This window comes from Aythya fuligula, chromosome 6 (genome assembly GCF_009819795.1).
Source record: "Aythya fuligula isolate bAytFul2 chromosome 6, bAytFul2.pri, whole genome shotgun sequence".
NCBI classification, from domain to species: Eukaryota; Metazoa; Chordata; class Aves; order Anseriformes; family Anatidae; genus Aythya; species Aythya fuligula.
Window position 1 is genome coordinate 14,498,911 of NC_045564.1, and position 25,067 is coordinate 14,523,977.

A 25,067-nucleotide genomic window follows, 5' to 3' on the forward strand; every position below is an offset into this window, starting at 1 on the left:
GCCTTCCAGTGAAGAGGCATTTAGTTGCAACACACTTTTAATGGACTCTTTATCAGGTTGTAACCAATACAATGATCAGGAGTGACCAATTCTAGTCTGAGACTCCTTCTAAAATGCCTGCCAATTTCAGTGTAGCCCCAGTTTAGTACAGAGTAGAACCAGTATCTCAGATTACTATGCTCATTACAGAAACTCATGCTCATGATTTCCTTTCTTCTCTCTGTTGCTCTTGGTAAGTGTAAATTTATGTTTATTGGAGACACAAGGACTAACCTGTCTTGTCTTCCATTTTAGTACTCAGATGGCAAAGTACTAAACAGAAAAGGACAGAATACCAGTACCAAAACTGAAAAGCAAACTTTGGTGGATGGGGAGGATGGGAACCTCCTCCTAGTAAGAGCAAAACGGCTTTTAAAATGTGCTTGGTGTGCCACAAGGAAAGTCACTGTAGTGTAAAAAAGCTCAGTAGCTGAAAGCCACAGAAATGACATTACTGGTGATACCCAAGCTTCCATTGTTGTATTCTCTTGACTGTGGTTTAGGTCCCAGACAGCTATCCAATGGCCTTGAGACCAGGACCCATTCCAGAGTTTTCTCAGGCTGATTGACAGGCCAACCAAACTATGGTTAATACTGTGTGAATGACTTAACGAGAGGCAGAGACCACCTCTCCTAGGTATCAGGTATAATGCTGAGCATATGTATGTACTGGGCAGTCTCATAAGCACCTGGCTAAACAAAAGCATCCCTCCCTTACGTCCTGAGAGCTCTGGTCAGCGTCACTGCAAATTCTAGGACCGAGATCAAAGCAACTGGAACAGGAAAGAATGTGGGAGCTTAAGACTGACTAAATATTAGTATACCTTCACAGTAAAATTAGTATGAAATTGTTTTCACATTCTTTCTGCTGCTAGCTAAAAATAAATAAATAGAAAAGCATTTAAAAATGAGTGGTAAGGCAAAAACGATGCAAGAAATTAAATGATCACCAGAAAAGCTAAGTCTTTCGTTACCTTAAATCTGACCACTGCAGTTATGAGAGGAATGGACTGCAATTCTGGAGCATGAGCCAGTGACAAAAGATATGCCATGAACAGTCCAGAAAGCCAAGTGCGTCTTGGACTGCATTACCAGTGGAGTGGCCAGCAGATGGAGGGAGGGGATTGTGCCCCTGCTGCTCTACCCTGGTGAGGCCCCACTGGGACTGCTGCATCCAGGCCTGGGGCCCCCAGCACTAGAAGGATGTGGGGCTGTTAGAGAGGGTCCAGAGGAGGGCCACAAAGATGGTCAGAGGGCTGGAGCACCTCTGCTATGAAGACAGGCTGAGAGAGTTGGGGATGTTCAGCCTGGACAAGAGAAGGCACCGGGAAGACCTCATTGCAGCTTTTCAATACTTAAAATAGATGGAGAACAACTTTTTGCTTGGACAGATAATGAAAGAATGAGGGGAAATGGTTTTAAACTGAAAGAGAGGAGATTTAGATTAGATGTTAGGAGGAAATTCTTCACTCAGAGGGTGGTGAGGCACTGGAACAGGTTGCCCAGAGAAGCTGTGGATGCCCCATCCCTGGAGGTGGTCAAGACCAGGCTGGATGAGGCCCTAGGCAACCTGATCTAGTGGCTGGCATTCCTGCCCATGGCAGGGGGTTGGAATCTTTAAGGTCCCTTCCGACCCAAGCTGTTCTATGAACAGCACACAGGAAATAATGAATTTAGAGCTTATTCCAGGCCCATGTATACTCAGATTCTCCTATCAGAAAGGCTTTAAAATTTTAACACAGTGTAAATAACTCAGCAGATCCAGTTCAGAAAATGAAAAGTTTTATCAGGACCAGGACTGACAGCCATGATCAAGGTCAAACATCAGTATCCCTCCTTCCCTCTCCAGTTCTCTGCTGTACCATACTTAGAGGTAACATTTCAACCTCAATATGGGAAACTTACCTGAAGCTGATTAAATGGAGAGCAGTCTGTGGAAGAATCCTCAGCAAAGCCACTACTATCCGAGTGCTGACTAGCAGTCCGTAACAGCTGATCTGCTTAAAACAAAGCAAAACCCAACTGTAATCATTTACAGATCATAACTGCTTAAGCCCAGTCACACTCAGTACATGCTTTCCTTTTACATCAAAGTAACAAAAGTAGATAGCACAATTCCTTTTCATGCTCCCCTTTGAACAATTCAGAAAAACAACCTGTTTGTTTCAATCATATGAAGTGCAAAACCTTTCCTCATGCAAAACTCTACTTGTGAAACTTCAAGCAACAGTGGAAGAGAAACTTTTTTTTTTTTTTCTGTGATGTGGAAAAAAGTGTGCTGATGTTGCCACTGCTGCAGTTTTCCTTCCACAAAACTGAATCACTGGTTAATTCACATGCATTCAGTGCCACAGCTGCTTTTGTATTGACACGTACAGGTTTGCCAGCCCTCCTGATCAGAGCGATAAAGGCGTTCAGGCATCTCCTGCCAGCCCACACCATCCCATGCATCCAGTGGAGCAGAACTAGATGAGCAGTGCCCAGGATGGAGAACTGCTAGAGATGGTCCCTCACTGGTTTGGTGGACAAACACAACACATCCCTAACACACTGACTGGCAGCCTGCCAAAGCACATTCCCAGCATTCATTTTGTACTCCAGAGATAAAATCCTCCTTCTTACTCCTTTCTACTCATGTTAGGTTAAGTGTTTAAGTAGCTTAGAGAGACTCCAAAATCCTCACTGCTACCCAGGAGTGGTGTCCTCTGGTGCAAGCTCTACACCACAGAGCTCGTCCAGGAGATCTCAGTAAGCTCTGCAGCATGGTGCTGTGTGACAGTGCATTCTTCTCCACTGTACACAGGAGGCACTTCTCACGTTCAGGGTCTACCTCACACCCCATGACCATGGCAGCCTGAGCAACAACCACGTCTCCTCTAGTCCTCAGCAGACCTGTAAGAGCTTGGGTATGGGATAAGACCCCATCAGCCTTTAGCCCCTGCACCCTGCTACCCCCCCGCCCTGGTGCAGAAGCTTGCTGCTCTGCTCTCGGCAGCTGAACACAGAATTTTGCCCCGCATTCCTTCTTCCACTTAACTGTCATCATATAATTAATCCCAGTTCACAGCTCAATGCATTGGAATGCATTATGAAAACTGTTTTGAAACTGCTGGATATTCAAAACTAATTATTTTTTTATATTAAGTTTGATGAACATTTCGCTAATGCAGAATTAAAAGCCTGCATAGGCACAGAAGCTGGTGAACAACAGGATAGGGAAACTGCCTTTTAAACTTCTTCATCGAGGATTTCATACAGCTTTTAGGGAGTGCCTTTCAAATTGTGCTGCTACTCTGTTATCATGGTAGCCACAATATCCTGCAATGATAAACAACTTTTTTTTTACCACAAGGCAGACATCCCCACCCAGCTCCCAGTGAAGACAATAGGGATTACTTCACTTAGACCAGACCTGGCTCATAGCAAGCACACAATACAATCTACACTGCTGAAGAAGCACGGTTGCCACTGCAGGTTGCCACTACATCTGGGTCTGGTGGAAAGCTGCCACCTTCTCTGAGGTGAATAGTCACAGATTTTGGCCTCCTATGTTTCTTTTCCCATTTGGTGAATTTTAATTTAAAAGAGAAAAAAAAGGAAAAAAAAAAAACAACACAAAAAACAACAAACACCACTAGCCCTGAAAGCCTTAGCTACAGGAGAGAGATACCAAATAGTTCAGATAAAGGAATTTACTGGTGTGTGTACTGGCATCTGGTTTCATTTGCATGGAATTTATCACTGCTCAAGAAAAATATTGACCTGCCTTTCTATTTCCTTTTCAGTCATACATATATATGGACATAGATGTACAGGCTTTGACAGCCTTGCATGACAGATACTGCCAGTTAAGTGGTCAACCTAGCCCACTCATACCTGCCTCATTATCTTTATCCATGGCAAGAGATTAGTGCTGTATGAACAGATTCAAACTGCCGTAGTGCCACCTAAAGATATATTCCTTAATGTAGCCATCCATGCCTGTTGCAAAGTTACCAGGATGTTTTCTGAACATTTTAAAGCAAATCAGAGAAGACATTTTGTAAGTATGATTAGTGGTCTTCTACCATAACCTACCTTTGTCTCTTGCACATTCTCAGAATTCTCCTCTATACCATGTAAATGCAGTAAAAAGTTTTAACAAACAGGAATCTTTACTACTTTGGTCATGAAATGATAAGGTTTGGCTCTGTAAAGATTAGAAATATCAACCATTACATTGGGCTATGCTGGTATGTAATGGTATCCACCCTTCTTGTCAACTGCTGATCCAGATGTACAACCTGCTCCACAGCACCTGGATGTCTCTCAGATCCAAGCAGATTAGGGGGAAGCAAAAAAAAAAAAAAAAAAAGCTACCAAGTTACATTTAGATCTTGGTTAAAATGCCTCTTGGCAACACTGAGTCTTAAGACAAAGAGATGCTGATCAGACATGGCTCCCTCTCTTTACACTGAATACAGAAAACTCAGCATCAAAGGCTGATATATTATTATATACTTTTCTCTAAAAGTGTAAGGAAAGTGTGGGAAAAGGAACCATCCAAGATGAACAAAAAGAGAAGGAACAATCAAACTCATGTCCCAGTTAAACTGAGCACAAATGAAAATGTCCCTTGGATGATTGCTTTAAGTTGTACAAAATATTTAAATACTTTTAGAATACATGGAATACATGCCAAAAAAATGCAGGTATTCAGAAATATAGAAAATAAGCTATCATAGTTCACAGAAATAGATGATGAAGAAACATGTCTGTGGTTTACAAAAAATAAAAACATTACTTAGAGAATCATTATCAAACAATGAAATACTTCATTTTTTTGTAAAATAATACTCAACTACCAATGGACTGACAGTCTCACAGATCCAAACAGTTCTATCAAATAATTGTCTTATGTGTTCTGCGTCACTCTACTGCTGATGCAGAAGAGGAGAAGAAATGCACAGAAACTGCCTGTGAAGCTCCAGTAACATCTATGCTTCTTTTATTTGCAGTATTGGTAAAGCACTTTGTTTTTCATGAGGTTATTGATAAATTGACACTCCCCAACTTAGTTATGAAGTATTCCATTCTGGGATTAAAGACTTGCTGCCCCGTTTTCCCATATTGATCACACATGGCACCCCAGCACTAGTGAAACCAGTCCTGTAGGAAGCACTCCCGCGGAAACTCTTCAAAGAGTCCCCAGGGATTTCTTAGCTTCTGGATATACGAACACAGATTCCTGTGAATTCTAAATCTGTTCCAAATGTTTTCTTCTCACTCCCCCATCTCCTGTCTACAGTGGAGCTGTACCCACTAAGAGCCATAAATACAATAATACATGTATGCTAAGGACAGGAAGTGCTGCTGATGTGCTTTCTTCGCTTTCAAGGACTAAATTTTCAGAACTAGTTACTGTTTTTGAATATCTGTGTCAGATACCACAAAAGAAAGAGGTCTGGGGCTATTCAAAATTTCACAAAGCTGCTGATGGCAGCAACCAAACACAATTGACAAAGCCCTGAGAATACTTTGTTCTGTACATGTTGTACCTATATTTGTCCTGTTTGTTGGGCATTTTTGGAATGGAAGGTACTGCTGTATAAATGTCAGGAAGAATTTTGTTTTTTAACTAATGAACTTTCCTTCCAGATAACTTAGTAAAAGGTGTTTTTTTTTTTTCTGGATGCTTTTGTTTTGTAATGTTTATTTTGTTTTTAATAGCGGACATTTAATAGCACTGTACGTTTACAGTGCAAAGCAACTGAAGCTTACTTGTTCCTTAAAAAAATAAAAATAAAAATAAAAATAAAAATAAAAATAAAAATAAAAATAAAAATAAAAATAAAAATAAAAATAAAAATCCATGAGCAAAAAGATATCTACATTTGAGATTTGCAACAGCAAAGAACAGAATGCCATTTTGGGGCATAATGGGTGAATTAGTTCACCAAGTTTAGATTTCATAACCTAAAAAGTACATCATCCAGAATTCTTTGTCTCCCTTATGACATGTTTCACAAAGACACTACTGCAGCAAAAGAATCATTTGGAAGCCACTTTGAAAAAATATGCTTACCACTTATAAGCAAAGCTAATCTGAAATGTGAAACATGCAGTAATGGGGAGCCTAAGCTACAGCACCCTCAGTGCTTTTCAAACATATGTTATTACTCTCCAGGCTACTTCAGTAGTGAAGACATTTTTTGATTTAAATACTTCATATCTTATTATAGACCCTCTTCAAATGCCTTCCCAACTGCTGTAAATGTCAGAGAAAGCATCCACAGCTCTCTGTAGAAGTAAAATGACACTGCAAGGTTTGTAACATTCTGTATTGAACGGCACTAACCCTGCTAATTAACACAGAAATACCCCTACAGGAAGAAAAAAAAAGAAAAAAAAGTATTAACTTATTCCAACAGAGGAAATATCTGGAACAAATTTTCATATATGGGTGCTTATGTACAGCACAGCCAACACCACTGAAAGTGGTGAGTCTCCATGAGAATCATCAGCTAAAATAGCACTGTAACAGAAGACCAGTGCTCCAGTGTCAAGCTGATCCCACCTCTAGTGATTGCTTGTAAGAGCAGAATTAGACATTCAGACACAACAAACAGCATTTTCAAAGTGACCACTGACACTGGATGTCTTCCAATTTGGCAAACACCTGCTTCCTGAGAAAGCAAAACTATACACCGGTTGTGTTGAACAACCTGCAAAAAAAAATGACTATTTCAAAGTTTCAGGTAAGTTCGCACCAAATACTTTACTTCTGGGTAATTTTACTGTGACCTGTATATGACAACATTGTACACTTTCTACATCTTCCAGGTGAAATAAAAAATTGGTCCCAAACTAATTTTTAGCAAACATGCAGGCTTGCCATCAGCATTGACATGCACGTAACACAGTTTACCTGAGAACTCTAGTCAATACTGGAACAAGGGCAAACTGCCATTGATTCTCTTTGCCAAGTGTATTCAGAAATAGGTGGGATATACTAGCTGGGAGACACAAACCAGCACGCACTACTCCTGCCACACTAGAGACCCGCTGCTAGAACTGCTAGGTGCCTTTTAGCACATATACACATGATCATCTAATTTTTTTTTGCTTGCATGGAGAAAGAGGGTAGTGTATCTACAGGGGACCGAAGCCACAAAACTAGCTTTTTAGAAGAAGAAAAATATACCCATATTTTTTCTACTCCCTGACTGCAGCTGCTAGTTCCATAAGTCACCTTTCTCTGAAAAGAATACTTACAAGTGCAATGCTGTGTTGTACAAAACACTGCTGAATTTGTAGCACAAGCTATCCCTAATAGCCAGTCATTAACCTTCAGCAGGTTCAGAGCATGCTCAACCATACTAATGTAATTCAGCTGACAGTTCACAAGACTGTCAGTTCATTTATGGAAAGGCAAAAAAGATGATCTCTGTGTCTTAAGACAGGTTTGTGTGCCTCTCTTTAGCATTTTATATAGATAGCTAGTCATGTTCACCAAGATACTGCATCAAAGCTAGGCAATGTAGCTAAATGCAACAAGATCTAGTTCATTAATTACACATAACAGTTAGAGAACAACTTAATTTCCAACTTTGGGCAAAGGCCAGTAACAATCACAAAATTTATCTGCCTTGTACCTCTCCCGAGCTTTAAAATATAAATAATGGTTTGAGATGAAAGCACAGACTACCTGAGCCTCAAAAGCCAGTGCATTTTGTCACACCAAGGAATATGACTCCCATGTGGGTGCAGAGACACTAGTCTTCTCTGCAGCCAGCCCTCAGATGAAGCAGTAGCACATAGGCAAACGCTAGTCATACCATGCAATTTAGGTTTAAAACAATGTAATTTTAGTTTAAATAGGTACCTTAAATTACAGGATTTTCTAGGGGGAAAAAAAAATCCCATACAATTTAAATTAACGTTTCAGTTTCACTGAGCTATCATCAATGGCACAAAAGTGAAAACAGGCAGTGAGGTTACAGCGCTGTCATCCTGCCTGTAATTTGGTTGCCACTTTGCAGTAACGTTCTGTGATTTAACTGAAATGGAAGCACACATCTTTCTTCTCTTCTAAAGAGAAGAGAAACTTTAGAAGTCTCAGATTTCAGCATTTCAGAAAGGGAAGCAGTCTCAGCACGCGGCTGTCTACTCACCTTTCCTTGGCTTGGTCACTGCCAGCTGGTGGGAAGCTGGAACGTGTGGTAGATCTCCCTCTGTACTCTGGATCTATAGGGAACAGAAGATGAATATCGTCAGGTCAACTGGAATATGTTCCTGTGCTACTCCAGACTTCACCAGGGTACTACTTCTGGAAATACTTCTGTTGTGTCTTCCACAAAACAGGAAGATAATGTATGCAAAGACATGTAGATTTCAACTGGGAAATTTAAAACTAAATGAAAATTAATCCTCTTACTTAATCACTTTGTGAAACAGCCTTATTAAGAAGGCAGTTCATAGACAACTTCTCAAATGATGAAAAGAATATGCCTAAAATCTCAACAGGAAGGCCTTTGTTTAGTTCAAAAGCTATAATGCATTTTATTTTGGGGCAACAAACGGAAACCTCATGGTTCACATGCAAGTCTACATGCACAAAACCCCCAATGCAACTACCCCCTAACAATCCTCTCTAATGGGCTGCCTGCCTAGTTTCAAAATTACAAGACAATGACATTTTTGTTTCTAATTTCAATTAAATTAAAAATGCAAAATCAGCATAGTAATAGTTTAAAGCCCAAATTAGCATTTGGCTAAAGAAGATACTCTGTCTGCATTGATACCATATGTATAGCAGCCACAAGAGTGCATTTTCTCAATTAGAGGGATTTTGAGAAGTACTTGGCCTGAACTTTTCACCATTAATAAGCAAACAGCATTACTCTTACACAATAAATTGGAAGACTTATCCTTTAGGAGACAAAGGCTGTTTTTCAGAGGTAAATGATTATTTTGCCCAAATGCAGGGGAGCACAGAAGGGGCTTACCAAATTAAAAATCAAACCAAACAACAACAACAACAAACAGGAACAGCAAGTAATCTTACAAGCCCTTTGATCACATCGGCCTTCCAGGAAAGATGTCTTGATTTCCTTAAGCCTCCCAGTTTCCGATGGCTAAATTTGCTTCTTCCAAACCACCAAGCCTCTTCTCACCTAAATACCTTCCACCTTCTGTCCTTGGCTAGGAGACAGCACCCCGGCCGTATCAGTGGCACCACTAGATGAGCACGCAGAAGCACTCCCCTCTCCTCCCGTCCCTTCAGCCAATATCGATGCTGGTAAATGACCTTCGTGGTTCTAATTGGCCATTTCAGGAGAGGGACTCTGGGGGAAATCCTGCCCTGACTCACCCCCACAGCAGCTATCTTCACAGCGACAGACTTCCTAAGGGCACTCAAACCGCCAAGGCATTTGTCGGCATGCAAACAGCTTCCTTGATATATCTGTCATCTTTCTTAGGCATATGAATGCACTCCAAATCAAGAGAAGAGGGTGGGAGGAGTTATTTTCACTGTTTCTAGTACAGTTTATTGTTCATTAGACCCTGCTTAGAGATGAACAAAAATAAAATCAAGCTGCCAGGTATTGTTCTAAAGTTTCATTATTAAAGCTGAATCCCTCCTGCCAGGGATCTGAAGGCAGTTGATATGTATATATTAGATTGCGTAAACGAAATTCACCACAACTCCATCCCACACCACATGTCTTCATGCCAAAACAGCTGTGTTTATGTACTGGCATGACTGCAAAGTGTGTCAACCAAAACTCTGCAAATGCATTGCATTTGGCTTGTGCAGAGTTTGGTAAGCCTTCTTCCTTCCATAACCCCTTATAGTCTAACTTACCCTGAAAGAAAATTCTGTGTTTTTTGTTTTGCTTTTAAAGTTGTTTCAACTTCACCTAAAAGTGCCAAAATCCAGTTTTCTCCTCTGAGATATATAAAACTAGTCCAACAATTGAGAATGCAGCAAAAAGCCATCACCACTCACACTCCTCCCATTTTGCCAGCACAAACATCTGTACACAACAAACTGGATCAAGAAAATTATGCAGCTGAAAAGTAAGCCAGGAATTATTTGAATAAATCAAAATACACCAAGTTTCTTTTCCTCCCTTCAGCTGGATCAATCTTTTGTTCTCATTCCGTAGATGGCTACACAACAAGGGGGTGATGGCACACAGGCTCAACAAACGGCAAGAACTACAAGAGGCTAGATTACCTCTTTCTGTTCAATTATGTGTCTTCAACTACAACATCAGTTGATCTAGAAGTTGATCAAAAGTCTGCAGTGCAAACACTGCACTAGGCAATATCTGCTAAATCATCACTTTGCCATTCACTGTAAAAATCTAAAGCTTTCTATTGGACTGTTTTCTTCACCCATTTCAGCACAGAAATCACCACCCTTCATTTTACATATCCATTTCACATAAATGAAAAAGTTGACTTATGGATTGTTAACATCAGACACTTCAAAATGTGTCCACAAAACCATCTGCTAATTTAAGAGAGCTCTTGTAATACAAAGTGTGAGTCTATGCAAAAATAAAAAATAAAAAATGAATTTTTTAATTTGTAGGCTGCACGTTTACTAGCCTAATAAGTGAATTACTTAGAGGAATCTGGGTATTAGAATCCCTTTGGGATAATGATCAATCAAAAAAAAAAAAAAAAGGATAAATGCATTTACGAAGTTAAAAGGCAGCTAGTAAGAATTTTTTATCTGAGCCACTGCCAAAGGTGCATCGAACAGCGAGTTTCATCATATTAATTTCTAGAGAACAAACAAAACCACATACAGTAGATTGCCATCAAAACCAAAACCATGGGATGAGCACCTTACCCTACATGACAGCACTTTTCACTGTCTTGCTCAATCCACAAACATATTGAGTTTACTTTTAGGTAACAATAAATAAAGATTAACAGTTAGCAATCTACAAAGGCTTTTTTATATATTGAGTCTAACCTAGGTCTATTTCCACAAGAAAAGATCGTGTTAAGAATGGAATAAGTTTTTAATAGGTTTTGCCAGTGACTGCAGTTACCTGCGCCTGATGAAAAGAAGAATGAGAACATTCACTCTGACTTTCAGAAACAACATCATCGTCAACAGCATTATTTCAATAAGAGTATCAATTAGCACAGCCTACCAAGAGAAAGTGACAACTGTCCTATCATCCAGAGAATGTAAAGCATTCCTGGAGAAAACACTGTCAACTGCACAGGAGGGAACATTCCTCTGCTGGCAGCCAGCAAGTTATGTAAACTGTATGTGAAAACAAAGTCATATATTTCCACCTACCTCTTCCATCTCAAAGGAGTCTTTCTGCTGAAGCATGAGGTTCATTATGGAGGGGTTTGCAAGGGGAACACAGGGTGATGCCACAGGAGGCCTTTGTGTCGGGGCGCTGCTTTCGGACGTGCTGCTGTTGGACGTGTTGGAACTGCTGCTGAGGTTGGAAGAGTCCAAAAGACTGGATTCTTCACACAGTCTGTCCTGGGGGTTTGCCAGCCTGCTATTTTGCACATCTGCCACAGGCACAGTATTCTCTTGCTTATCATCAGTTCCAGCAGGCAGGCTTGCAGTTTTGTGAGCATCTGTAGCATTCATCAGACTACTGGCTATCTCCTCCTTTACAGTAGCCAGAAAAGAGGGAGAGTCTTTCTTCTTAGAGTGTTTTTGTAACTTAGATTCATTTTTAGCATCATTTTCCTCACTCCCTAGTTCAGCTGGACTTTTCCCTTTTTCAACAGGTGAAGCTATAGGACAGCCACTACCATCGGCCTGCTGTGCACTGCACAGATTGAGCTTAGACAAAGTCTTCATTAACCGACTGGCTGTATTGCTGCGATTTAGAGGGGGAGGGCTGGAAGCTTCTTTGCTGGAAGACACTGAGTTCATACTACCAATTTTCTGCAAAGGAGTCCCAGAGACTTGAGAATACAAGGAGGAAAAAGCGTTGGCCACAGTAGTAAGCACTTCAATCTGGCGAAAACGACCTGCACAAGAACATAACGTTAGGCAGAGCTTAAGAGGACCTTTGGTGTCATCACAGCTCAGAATTGCTGATCTTTACATCATTGTACAAACTGGCAGTGATAGCTCTTTTCTTCATATCTGAAGAGGGAATTTTCATCACAACCTGCATTCACCCACCCCAACAAATACCTATTTATATCAAGAGTCCCAGGGATGGACTGAACACTGTCTAGTCCAGTAAGCTGAAAGTGATACCACACAGTAAAAAGAAGTGGAAGAAAAATTTTGCAAGACTGTTTGGTAAACGCAGAAGGAGAACAGCATGGAAAGTCTTCACAAAGTAAAAAAGAGACATGGGTACACAACTGCAAGCTAGTTTACAGAGTGCTGGCAGGAAAAGTGTTACTTGGATTGCTCCGTCCATCTACAAAGACAACAGGACATTTCAGCTATGCCCTCATTTCAGAAATGCTCATTCCTGACCTAACAAAGCTCCTGTCCAAGTCAATAGCAATACTGACAGATTTCACCAACCATAGAAGTAGGTCACTGCCGCCAGCTTTCAAAAATACCACATGGATACTGAAGAACACAAGAAAAAGACGGGTATAGCTATTTGTTTTGGTGCTCTAAATCTACAACAGAAGACAAACTTGGAAGAAAGAGACGGGAATGAAACAAAACAGAAGGCAATATACATTCTACGGGATACCCTTCATTTCTTTTCCCAACTATAGATCTCTTTCCTTCGTCCCAAGGTGTCATACACTGATGGTCACCTCTTACCACATTTAAAACCAAGCTAGAAAGTCATTACAGCTTCTGAATGGAATTTGGCTTTTAAACTGTATGGGGGTTTTGCCAGAACACTAGATATAAGACCTTCTTTTGAGATTGTTTACACAGTTAGAAAAAAATAAAAATAAACTTTGCTTCAAAAACATACTTACTCGTCAAAGCAAAATTTGGATTTTCTACTTCCATGCGCTGCATCTGGGCATTCAAAAACACTTTGATATCTATCCCTCTGGCAAATGACGATGAATTAAAAAATCTTGCTGGAATTTTTGAAGCAATATCTGGTTCATCTCTTCCAAATCCAAGGTTATAGAGCACTTCTTCAGGATCTTCCTCATAAAGCTCCAGTAATTCAGAAACACTAGACAAATGACAAGATGTTTACTGTCTATGTCTGACACAGTGCCTTCTGTCCAACTACTAGTTCAGTCCACTAGCAAGCTTTGTCTATTGAACTTTTGACTCCTAAAGCTCAGACTACTTTAGGAAATAATTTTGGAGATATCTGCATCTGAAGTTCTGGTTCACACCACCAGAGACATCAGCCCCAACACATCTCAGATCCGATACTGTTATTTATAAAGTCAGCCCTTCCTCTGCAGAGCTCCAATTTTGAAGTGCCATTTAAGATTTCAAACGTTTCTAAAGCTTAGGACTATCCGTAAGTATTTACTGCAAACCACAACTGAAAACAAATAGCAGTTTTTCAAGCAACCAAATGAAAATTCCCTTCTCGGCTACTAAATGCAACAATGCATATAAATCAAGCCAAGTCCGTTTAACTTAGGAACAGAAGAAGTAAGTTTTGCCAGCAAAACAGAGCCAAATTCCACTGAACTGCGCCATGACCTTCAAAGCATAGCTCTCTTTTACCTTGAAACAGTTGCACTGCTTTTTCCAGAGCCGGTGGAGTTCATACTTCTCCCCTTCTGGTGGAACTGAAGCCTCCTCTCCTTCGCCAGCATACCATTGCTGTCAACACAAATGGACAGGACCACTGTGATAAACCCCTTTTGTTCGGGGATTTGATTCTCCGTCTCAGAGTGGAGCTAAGTCTCCAATGCTGCTGAATTTCTCTTTCCCCGTTCAGCGTTATCTGGTTTATATTAGCCATGTCACTTATTGAAATACAATAACAAAAGCGAGCCCTGGGACGCCTCAGTAAAAACGTATGTAGACTCTAAGTATTTGAAGGCAAATGCAAGCTGAGAAAACAAACCCCGATCTCCCCCGGCTGCCCCACCCTCCCCGATCCCACCCTCCTCCAGCGAGGAAGCCCAGCCTCGGGCAAGCTGCCCTGCCCTGCCCAGCCTGCCCCTGCCCAGCCTGCTGCCTCCTCAGGCAGGACCACCCGGCCCTGCTGCCGCCCTCCCTCACCCTTGGCTGCACCCGGCAGGCTCCTGAGGAAAGCAAAGAGGCTCCAGGCTGGAGGAAACGGAGCAAGATGAGCTCCAAGAGGGAGTGCGGGCCAGTTTCTTTCCCAATCCCAAGCTATTTCCTTCCTGTGTCTGGAGAAGCCTGCTCAGCGTTAGCTGGTACCTCGGGCTCAGACGTACTGTTACGTACTCTTAGGGACAAACCTGCCGAGGGGGAATTTTACCATGCAAATCCTAGTGCGCACACAGCAGAACAACCACAAAGAAACCAAAGGTGAGAGGATTCACCTGAGAGCACATTTACAGAGCCCAGCTAAGGAGGAGCAGCGAGGCTGTGCCAGTGTTTGCTGGAGTCCCAGCAGGGGTTTTATTTACAGTACATTTAATTCAGAAGCTATCCCCATAAAGCAGGAGCTTCTCCTCTCTAAGTCTTTTTCCCTACTCCCAAAGGACACCTGATCTGACAGGCAAAAACAGAAATGGTGAGGGATCAGTGAGCTAAAGAAGGTAAATCATACCACAGTTACTCAGATCTTGTTTCTCTGTGTCATTCCCATCCCCTGTCATCCCCCAAAACTACTTCACGTCTGCTGGAATAATTAAAATCTGCTTTTTTTTTTTTCTGCATTTCATATTGACTATTTCTGTGCTATCTAGATTTTCTCTTTCCTTCTCACATAGACTGGCAGGACCAGAAGAGCTTTAGCTCTGGGGTAGCCTTCACGACATCCACTGCACCCTCTCCACCTCTCCCTTCAATATAAATATTTCTCTGAAGTAAAGAAATAAAAAAAAGAGACATTTACCATGTTTCCATTTGGGTATCACTTCGTAGATGATTAGCTGTAGAGAAACAAGAAGTTGTTATGCACAAAGCTCCTCACAATTACACTACCCACAAGTGACATGAAAAAGTAGCCAACAAGCGCTTCTATGAATACTCCTGCATGTGCCAGATTTTTCTTTCCGTATAAATATGATTGTCAAGTGTTCCTAGTTTACAGCTGATATAAAGACAATCTGGTTTATTCAGGCTTTGTCTAAAATAAAATCTCGCACAGACTCATGTTTACTTGCCATAATGAATCATATTAACTTGAAGTTTTACATGCAGTAAGTTGGCAATTGTTATATAAACAGACAATTTATTGCTTTGCAGTTGAAGACATGATTACCAGCTGAAGGGGGAGGAGGAGGAGATGCAGTCATGTGAAGATTGCTCAGCTAGAAGAGAAGAGCAGCTGGTGCCCATGGCCAGGTACAGAGACTGTGTGCATGTCCTTAAACCAATACAGTTAACTCTTGGTGGGGGCCGGGCCCTGGCTCTCCAAGCTGTGCAATGCATAAACCAAAGCTACACCAAGAAGGGACTCTTGAGGAGGCCAGCCACCAGATGCCAGGCACCTGATCACCAGCCCCCCTGCGGGGAACCCGGCCCTTTCTGAAGCTGCAGCAGCTCAGCTCCACACGTCAGCACCCCAGGCAGCATTATTCTCCTACAACATCAACACCCTGTCAAAGAAGAGAGCTGAGTCCCAGCCTTAAATTATGAGTTCCCCCAAAGAGGCGACTCAATATTAACAAACTTGCCACAGAAGAGAGGCAAGGAGCGCACATATGTCATAGCAACCCTCGGAATCAGCTATGGAAAGAGCAAAGGTATGTCAAATGCTGCCAGGAAAACCCTGCATCTAAACTCGCTGTGCCTCCAAGGGAAATGTCAGCAACGGGGAGTAAAACATGGAAACCTCACCACCTCCCTTTTCAGAGACATAACGAAGGAATTTAAATATATACAAAATGCAGAACGTGCATTTTTTTAAATATCCTTGCATATAATATGAAAGCAAGCCTATCTACATGGATTAATTGTTGACTAGTTCTAGCTGCTGGACCATGGATTTTAACAGCTCAGCAGGGTGCTGGGCTTACGGAACTCTGTCCAGTGCCCTCCACGCCATTCTCACAGGGCTCTGGCTTCCAGCAGCCAGGCTCTCTGTATGACAGGGCACGCAGCGCTGTTCCAGGCAGCTCTGTTGTCCCGTTGTTCTCTCACAGAAGCAAAGCCCCACAGAAACACCCCTGTCCTTGCACATGGAAATGAACCAGCAATTCTAGCACTGAGACCATGTTCATCTGAAAAGGAGGGAAACGACTTTCTGCTCCCCAAGAGCAGAAATCCTTGAGAATGATGAGGGGAAAAATTGAAATTAAAAAAAAAAAAGAAAAAAAAAAAAGTGACATGATTTTCTAAAATGTGCTGACTCCCATATTCTTAGTCACATGCTCAGATCTTGGATGATTGTTAAAAAGAAACTTTTTCTATGAAATCTTCACACTGCTGGCAATCTAACAAGCGGAAAAGACTGACAGAAAAAAATAAAATTAATCCTGTTTAATCTATTGCAGTAAGTGAGTAAGTTACTGCTTCTCCATCATTATCAGATCAACTGTTTTCCTCAGAAGTCTTGAGTCTTTAAATATTAAAGATACTTCCTTCTCCAGGCTGTGTCCCAATACTTCAAAATCACTAGCAAGGCAGCTGTGGATAAAGCGGCTGTCTACTACACAAGTTCTAACACTTTCTAAAAGCTGTAGTTGAAGAAACACTGAAAGATGAAGGTTGTTTTTTAAATTTATTTGACCGATAACAGATACAATCTTAGAGCTCCTATCCTGAAGATACCACTGGCACCCAGTTTGAGAAACTATTTTGTGCTATTTTATTTCAGGATCTACTGTTAGAAGTTTTCTGTTAGTTGGTTTGTGGACACCTCTACCCCACGATGAACAGAGGAAGCTATGGAGGGAGGCTAAACCAACCAAGACTAGCCACATCTCCTTCCCTTTAAAAAGGGAAAGAGAAAGAAAAGGAAGGCATCTAACAATGGCAGAATATATAATATGCCTGATCCAAATTACTTACTCAGCTTTGACATTTTTCATTTTTAAAAGCATTTAGTTCTTAATGAGTTTGCCTTGTGGCTGACAGAATTTCATTTCTCCTTTCAAAAGCCTGCACTTGCCACTCCCAAGAGTTTCAGTGGAAGTGGGGCATGCACAACTGTCAAGAGGAACCCATGGACAAGAACAACACGTAGGGGAAAACACTTTCACACAGCTCCAGCAAGTACTCTGGGCTGTGCTGCAGCTGTGGGCTTTAGCATGTGAGGGCAGAAGGAACTCAGGGCTGACTCTGACCTTCAGGTTAGACCAGCATGTTTAACAAACACAATATTCTTATAAACTCAGAAAGCGTATCTACTTGCATTCTCCTATGTGTTATGTGCTGGTTTTCTAGTCAGCTTTACTTTGACCTAAAAGGAAATGCTATCTTTCAAAATAAAAATCAGATGACTGAACATGATTCTTTTTTTGACAGAAAAAGTCATAATCCTGCCACACCCACCTTCGGCTCCCAGGGATAAGTCATCTTCAAAACTTCCTCCATTTCTCACCAGCATGCCTGAAAATGTACAGTTAGCAGTTCAACAACTGTAATGCTGCAGTGTTTTCTTTTTAACAGCTTAACTAAAGGTATTAGCAAAACACTTCAGTTGATACAACAGGATATAACTAGACCATATTTACAATCCCTGCATTAGTCATACACTAAAAATGCACAAAGAAGTTACATTTGAGAACATAAAAAAAAAAAAAAGAAAGAAAGAAAACAACTACAGCACTGTTTTAGCTTTATGCCCAGAAACATCCCCAAATCAGATTGCAAGCAAATTAATTGCAAGTACAAACCTAGGAGTATTACCCACCATATCTGTTCCTTCTGCTGCTACATTAGCCTCCAGACCTCTTACCAGGGGGATCCAAAGTTTGAGTCCAGGTTAGGCATTCCCCTCTCTCTCTCCCTATCCCAGATTAAGAGTTCAAGCAAAGACTCCAGAGACAGCCAGTAACTCGTCTATGCTGTGTCACTACCTGCAAATTCTCACTGTACTTTGAACTTTAGTATTCGGACCTGCTCAGATAGTAAAATTTTCAGGTGTGGCAACCTGACCTATTAGATGCAGAGACTACCAAATGCTCGCCAGCTCAGAGATAAAACTCCTCATTCTGCTTTTTTTTTTTTTTTTTTTTTTTAAAGGCTTACTAAACTCTCCAGAAAGACTGAACAGGGATCTTTACCCTCCTTTCCTGAGTTTCTTAGGCACAACTGCTTCTAAGTGAGAATAATTCAGCAAGGCCAACTAGACTGTCATTTGTGCCACTGTTAAATTGCCGAGGTCTCGGGTGAACATACACAAGAGCTTGCTTTTCAGAAAAAAAGATCTCAGTAGGTAAAACCTTTCCTTACCCTTCAACAGAGGATTGCTCTGCTCATCCAGGGAGGCTCCCAGAGGCGTTCTGAAACCACAGAAGAGATTAATACCAACTTAAAAACTTGCTGCTTCATGTCCTTCCTTACAGCGTGCAACAAGCTTGTGATAGCAGCGGTTGTCCCTCCCTCCGCCCCCAGAAAGCACAAACATATGAGGACTGGCAATAACTTCCTAAGCAATCCCCAGCCCTCTGAACAAATAGGCTTTGTAGGGAAAAACAACAAAACAGGTTGATAACGACTGCAGTACTAAGGCACGAGCTGGTGTCAAAGCTTCAGGGCCGGCAGCCCTCTCTCAAGGAAAATCATAGAATTCTGAGCAAAACACCCAAAAACCAAGCATGGGGTTTGAATGGACTAACACAGTCTCATTTATATGATAAAAACCTTACCCATTTTCTACAAATTTAAAACTTCTTACCATAGATTTACCTCAAGCTTTGGAGAGAGGGGTGAAAAACTGCATTTACTGATCAAAAAGAAGATAAAAACGTAGATAGCTATGTCAGCTGTCACTTGCCAGTGATGGCATTTTATTGACTCTTTATATTAGCTCTTATGTACATGATCTCTGATATGGCTATTCCTTGAAAGGCAGTAGATTTTTCAAATCCCACTGTGTCCAAAATTAGCAGCAGAAACCATGCAAGTAACAGGTCCAATCCCTTTCTGCACTCTCATTAAATTTATTTACTTTATCTGGGTATTTCTTTGTCTTGTCTCTGAGAGATTTCTAACTAAAAAGACCTGTCACTGTTAAGTAGTGCAGCATAATACTCAAAGTCCAAAACAAATTCAGAAATATAACACTCATAAAGAAGGAAAAAGCGGATGATTTATGTGCCTATATTATGTATGTTTCATTTGGGTTTTTAATTAGACAAATATATAAACCTGCCCAAGGAACTTGAGGCAAACAGTGCTCTGATACAGTATTTGTTTTGGTGTCATGGCCAAATTAAGCAACAGAAGTTTGCATCTGCTTTGTAACAGACCTTATACTTTACAACTCTCCCCCCGCCCCGAAAATAGTTCAGTTTCCCCATGCAGCGCGCTGATAGGAAGCAAGCTCACTTTGACGTGTCTTTTGAAAAGCAAAGAAAAGGCACTGCAGCAAGAGGCCAACTCAAACAGCAGAAGCAGCTAGGTGCACCAATGTGTTGCAGGTGACAGGACAAGGTCCACAGAGACTCAGTCTCCTGGATTTCTGTGTAGGTTTTGTGTCAGGGTTTCAAAGAAGTTAGGGCAGGCCGTCTAGGCCCTTCACACTCCAGCCAGCCCTGTGCTCTGTGGTTACAACCGAGCCCCCTGCTCGCACAGTGGCTATAACAGGCACCTTCTCCTTCTCCCTCCTGTTCCCTGGTGGCTACTCCAGCACCTCCGTCTTTTCCATACAGAAATGTGCTGCTGGTCAAGCTCAGGGCTGCATGAACCAACTGGCAGAAAGCAGTGAAAACAACCACTGAAGCTGGCATTTCTTTCAGAAGTCAAGCCCGTCAGCGCTGCAGCGTATTGGTGGCTACAGAAAAAGCAGCTCTGTCTGTCTGCTTCCCTGCTCACGCTCCTGCACACACATACAGCTGCACTGCATCCCCTTCCTTTGGAAAACCTGCATTTAAGAAGCAGGTGAGGCACAAATTTAAACAAGGGACAAGCACCCACACCAAAATCCTTGTGAACAACAGCAGGAGCAGCTCTGCTTCTTGGTGTAGGACTGTTTTCCAGTGGCAGCACCCTTGAGCCAGCTCCCCAGAGCTTGTCCCCAGGCACCCTGTGACAGGGATGGTTTGGAGGCCACTCCATGTGAAGGAGCTCCAGAGGCACAGCCACAGGCCCTGCCACCTTCATGTGGGGACACAGGGGAGAGAATGGAGGGGCCTGGAAGCACCCCAGCATTGGGAAAGGCTGGAGTCAGGGGCCACTTGGGCCAAGGAGCCCTGCAATTTTTCATTCGCATTCCCACGTGGATGAGTCACACATTTATTACCATATTGTACCAATGACTTAATTCCAGCGGCGGTGTATGCAGGAGTGGGAGGTTCATCCCACTGTGTCCCGGGACACAGGTAAGAGGGCGCTGTGCAGGGCCTGCGTAGGGCCTGGGGCTCTCCCCAGTCCTGCAGCCTCAGCTGCCACTGGTGGCAGGCCGCCTGCATGAGCAATACGAGGGTTTTGCACGGTGCTGGAAATGCCATTTAAACCTCCGCTTTTGCAGCCTTACTTGAGTAGGAGCAGTGTTTATTTTAAAATTGAAGCAAAAAAAACAAAACCTCTTCTTTCTGAGGCATTTCAAGAACTCATTTCCTGTGTATCTACAGGAGATAGTTCCTAAATACCTCCGACACCCCCTGTGCTACTGGAGGAGTTTAAACTTACGGAATTAAAGTAACACACACCACCACACAGCTGACAGACATTTCTCCTTTTCTATCAGTGTAATACAAACACTTTCTCTTCCCATCTTAGTTCAACAGGAGTTAAAACTGGAAGTTTTTGCAAGCTTTCTCATTGCTTCAAAATGCCTTGTCAAGCTTCTGGAGGAGAGAAAAGTCCCTTTTTCAAAGGCACGCGATTCCCAAAACATGAGCAAACCGGAAACTTTGGGTAACATCTGACATTTCTGAAGCCTCTGTAATTCTTATCACAGTGTGATACATGCTTGCTTTTCTTGTTTTGCTGCCTTTTTCTTTTATTAGTATTTTTTTTCTTTAACAAAGTTAAAAAGCATGGGATACAAGTAACACTCATCTCTCCTCCAAAGCAGATGTGAAACAGATATGCCAAGCAACATGAGCTCCAAACTGCTAACAGGTTTAACACAGGACAAATAGTAACTCTTTTTATCTAACTTATAACACCATTGATGCTTTTGGAAACAAACAAAGGAGTAAATCTTATAAGCAGATCTGTTTATGCAGTGGGTTGATAATAATTTTTTTGTGCTACTGCCAACTCAAACCAGAAAATGGGATTTGAAATGTGCCAATTTTATTCTAATGTACTTTTCACAAAAGCTGGTATAAACTCAGACAAAATGGGAATGACTTTTTAGAAAATACGTAACAGAGAAAATACTTTATTTTAGTAAATGAATGCTTGTTTATAGTAATGGTTATATTTTTGTAGCAGGGCTAACTTGTAAGAAAGCAGTTGTGCGATAGACCAGAAACAGATCAGTTTGCATACATTCCCCACACTTTGTAGCAAACAAAGCTCCACGGCAAAAGCAGTGTTATTAAATAATAATTATCTTGGTTGAAAACAATCATAGGTTTTCACAACTGTTGTTTTCAAGTATTCTTTTCATAAACAATAGCATAGTATCTATAGGGCTGTTCTGACACCTTTTACACTTTCCTCTTTTCATACATACATTGTTCTCAGGAGTCAAGCAGTTCAGGGTTTCTGTACATACAGTCATGTTATAACAATGTAAGTTGAATAATCATTTTCCTGCATGTATCTAGCTACTACTGCTCCCATGTATACCATATACATAGAAACTAACCCACTCTGTGATTTTAAAACACAAGGAACTGTGTGCTACTTCAGGCAGCTGAGATCGTACCTCCCATATGATATGAGCAGTATCTGCATGCCCTCTGCATGCTACAGACTCAGAGGCTGACTCCAGCTCAGATATTTTGGTTTAAGAGATCTTTAAAAAAAAAACAATTCAAATGTTATCTTTCTGATGAGACATAAGATTCTTCTGAAAATATTTACAACAGTATAACTACACTTTAAAAGACTTCTGTGAAAGGGACACAAAGGATTTCACAGAGAAGCATTAGCTAAAGCTTGTGTCTCTATATCAGCAAAAGGCTAAGATACAGAATTTGAGTGTAAAATAAGATTCCCACATTTCGTGAATCAACTGCCAGCAATGCATACACATTCCACTGAAGCGCTGGGAGCTGGTTTTAACAACAGATTGCTAGAGGACATGAATAAAAGAGCAAGCTCTGTATTATTATTCAAGATTTGTGACCATCAATTAGCTGTTTGTTCTGCACATTTGCAATAGTGTGCTATTCCTTAAATTATGTACCAAAACGGAAAGGACTACAGTGCCAGGGAAGGTTCTAGACAAAAATCCTGCAGATACTGAGAAAAGCGCCACAGCCACATTAGCAAGCATTTCTCCCTCAAGGGCCTCTTCCCCCTTTGGTCCTTCGTTTTTTCCTCTCCCAACTCAAAAAATAGTTTTCATAAAGCACCAAATCTATAAAATTTATGGACATGCTTCATTAGACTTTCAAGGATATACTTATTTAGGTCTAATTTCAGGTAAATTCAGAAAAATCTTCTCCCATTTTTGCATTTTGGGAGAACAGCTTGTCTGGTTTGAACATTGGATTTTGGGGTACAGCATGATTTCAAGACTCTTGCTGCCAACACCCCCTCCCAAGGCACGGCCTGGAGCGATTGTGAAGAAAACTACACTGAGGACACTCCAACCAGAACGAAATCCTCACTTCAGTTACAGAAGTAAGCTCAGCTCAGCCGCTTACTGGATCAAAAGATCATAAAGGCACAGCTAATCGTAGAGGTAAATCTTCATCTTAAAGTAGCTGCACTCAAAAGAAGGGGAGATCTTGAAATTTTGTTAACTACTGTAAAGCTAATTGTTCACTTCCCCTCACCAGCCCTGGCTCCAAGGGCTGCTAGAACTGAATGGAGAAAAAGACAGGAGAGAAGCAGCTCCAACGGGATGTAGCATTTATGCTTTTATGTGACCGAGGCTGAAGAAAAAGTACTGCAGTCAGCCTGCTCTAAACACCCACAGCGTATTTTGTAACAGCACCAGAATCACCTCGAGTTAAGGAAGTCGCTCCATACGGTAGCAGACTGACAGAGACTTGGCTAAATCCAGCCAGCCTATGCTGCACTGCTGCTGCAGACCCCTAAGCACAGAGGCCACTGCCACATAAGCAGTTTCTTTAAAGCTGGAGCAAGAACCGGGCAACAGGCAAGGCATTAAGCTGGAGCCCCTCTGCGGGGCACTGAGCAGCTTCCAAAACAACGCTGCCTTCCTCTCCCGAGCCGAGTTGCTCCCCTGCCAGAGGACTTCAGAAAGTCTGCAGCCTCCCTGCATGTCACACTGAGAGTAAAGGTGCCCAGTGGCAGCTCGTCCCCCTCCCGCCCTGCAGCAGCACCGCTGCCAAAGCCCGCTCTGCATCCCGGGGTGCAGACGCCCCCCAGGGAGGTGGGTTCGCCCCCCGCAGCAGCAGCAGCAGCAGCAGCAGCGGCAGCACCCACCTGCAGTCCTTCAGCCATATCGCGATCTTCTCGTTGGGCACGCTGTGGCCTGCGGGCAGAGCAGGAGAGAAGAGCCGGCAGTCAGCAACCGCCCGGCCGCCCCCCTCGGGGGTCCCCGGCCCCGCCGCCCCCCGCCCTGACCTGCTTCTGCGGCCGGCGGCAGCTTGCCGCCGGCGTGGTCCTCCTCCTCCTCCTCCTCTTCCTCGTCGTCTTCCTCCTCCTCCTCCTCCTCGCCGCGGGCCAGCTCCGCCGCCGCTGCCGAGAAGTCCTCCGCTTCCGACGCCTGCCAGGAGTCCCGGCTCTTGGCCCAGGCCTTCCTCTTCTGGGTCGCCCCCTGCCACTCCTCCGCCGCCGGGGGCTCCTCCATCGCGACGGCGGCTTCACGCCGGGAGGCGACCGCGGCTCGGAGCCACCCTGCGGGGAAGGGAAGGGAAGAGAAGGGGAGGCGATGGGACGGGGCGGGACGGGAAAGGAGCCGAGCCGTGCCGTGCCACCCGCACCCACACGCTGTCCCCCACCCCATTGCATCCCGTCCCGTCCCGTCCCGTCCCGACCCGCGGTACCCACATATCGCGCGGCGGGGAGGCGGCGGCGGAGGCTGCGCCCGCCGAGGCTGCGGACGGCGGCGGCGGCGGCTGTGACTTCCTCATACCGCTGCGGGGAGAAAACCCGGCGGCCACGTGATGGCAGCGGGGCCGGCGGCAGCTCGCCTCCTGCCGGGGCCGTGCGGAGCCGCACCGCACCGCGCAGCACCGCGCCGACGGGCGGGGGCTCCCCCGCCGCACCCCCGGGGGTTGCGGGCTGCCGCTGAGCCCCGCCAGCTCACCCGCAGCCGTGGCACCTGGGAGAGAGAAGCCTTCCAGGTCCCTCTTACTGCTGGCTTCGGGAAAAGGTGCTGAATTACTAGGCTCACACAATACAATTTTTTATTTTTCTTTTTCCCATCAAGTTTGGGCCATGTTCTGAGCCATGTCTGTTCCCAGCAAGGTGAGTTAGGGGCCCAGCACCTGCCCCACACCACCAGACGCTGTGCTGTGGCTTCCTGCTCGACTGAAGTTTCACACGGGTGTATTTATAGCCCTGGAGTCTTAAAAACTGATTTTTCTGGGTTTGCTCATAAGAGCCTAGCACAGTGTTACTCTAGCTAATAGCCAATATTTCTGTTTTATGCATATGCATCCATAGGTATATCTGTTAAAAATGAATCTTTGAGGTTGGTACATTTGGCGAGAGCCGCTGCAGAATCCTGTGGGTGGTAGGAGCAGTGTGA

At 43.1% G+C, this 25,067-nt stretch overlaps 1 protein-coding gene across 1 annotated transcript in view; it reads right to left on the reverse strand.

Moving 5' to 3' along the window:
* ITPRID2 (ITPR interacting domain containing 2) overlaps positions 1-24,433 on the reverse strand; it is a 40,860-nt gene extending 16,427 nt beyond the window's left edge. Inside the window, exons 1-11 of the mRNA XM_032189631.1 lie at positions 24,365-24,433; positions 23,939-24,211; positions 23,798-23,846; positions 18,512-18,561; positions 17,609-17,665; positions 15,006-15,042; positions 13,697-13,795; positions 12,976-13,184; positions 11,348-12,045; positions 8,193-8,265; positions 1,945-2,036 (exon numbers count right to left, since the gene is read on the reverse strand). Coding sequence (XP_032045522.1) covers positions 1,945-2,036; positions 8,193-8,265; positions 11,348-12,045; positions 12,976-13,184; positions 13,697-13,795; positions 15,006-15,042; positions 17,609-17,665; positions 18,512-18,561; positions 23,798-23,846; positions 23,939-24,164 — 1,590 coding nt within the window. The 5' untranslated portion in view covers positions 24,165-24,211; positions 24,365-24,433. The remainder of the gene's footprint in view (positions 1-1,944; positions 2,037-8,192; positions 8,266-11,347; positions 12,046-12,975; positions 13,185-13,696; positions 13,796-15,005; positions 15,043-17,608; positions 17,666-18,511; positions 18,562-23,797; positions 23,847-23,938; positions 24,212-24,364) is intronic.
* Between the last annotated feature and the right edge of the window lie 634 nt (positions 24,434-25,067).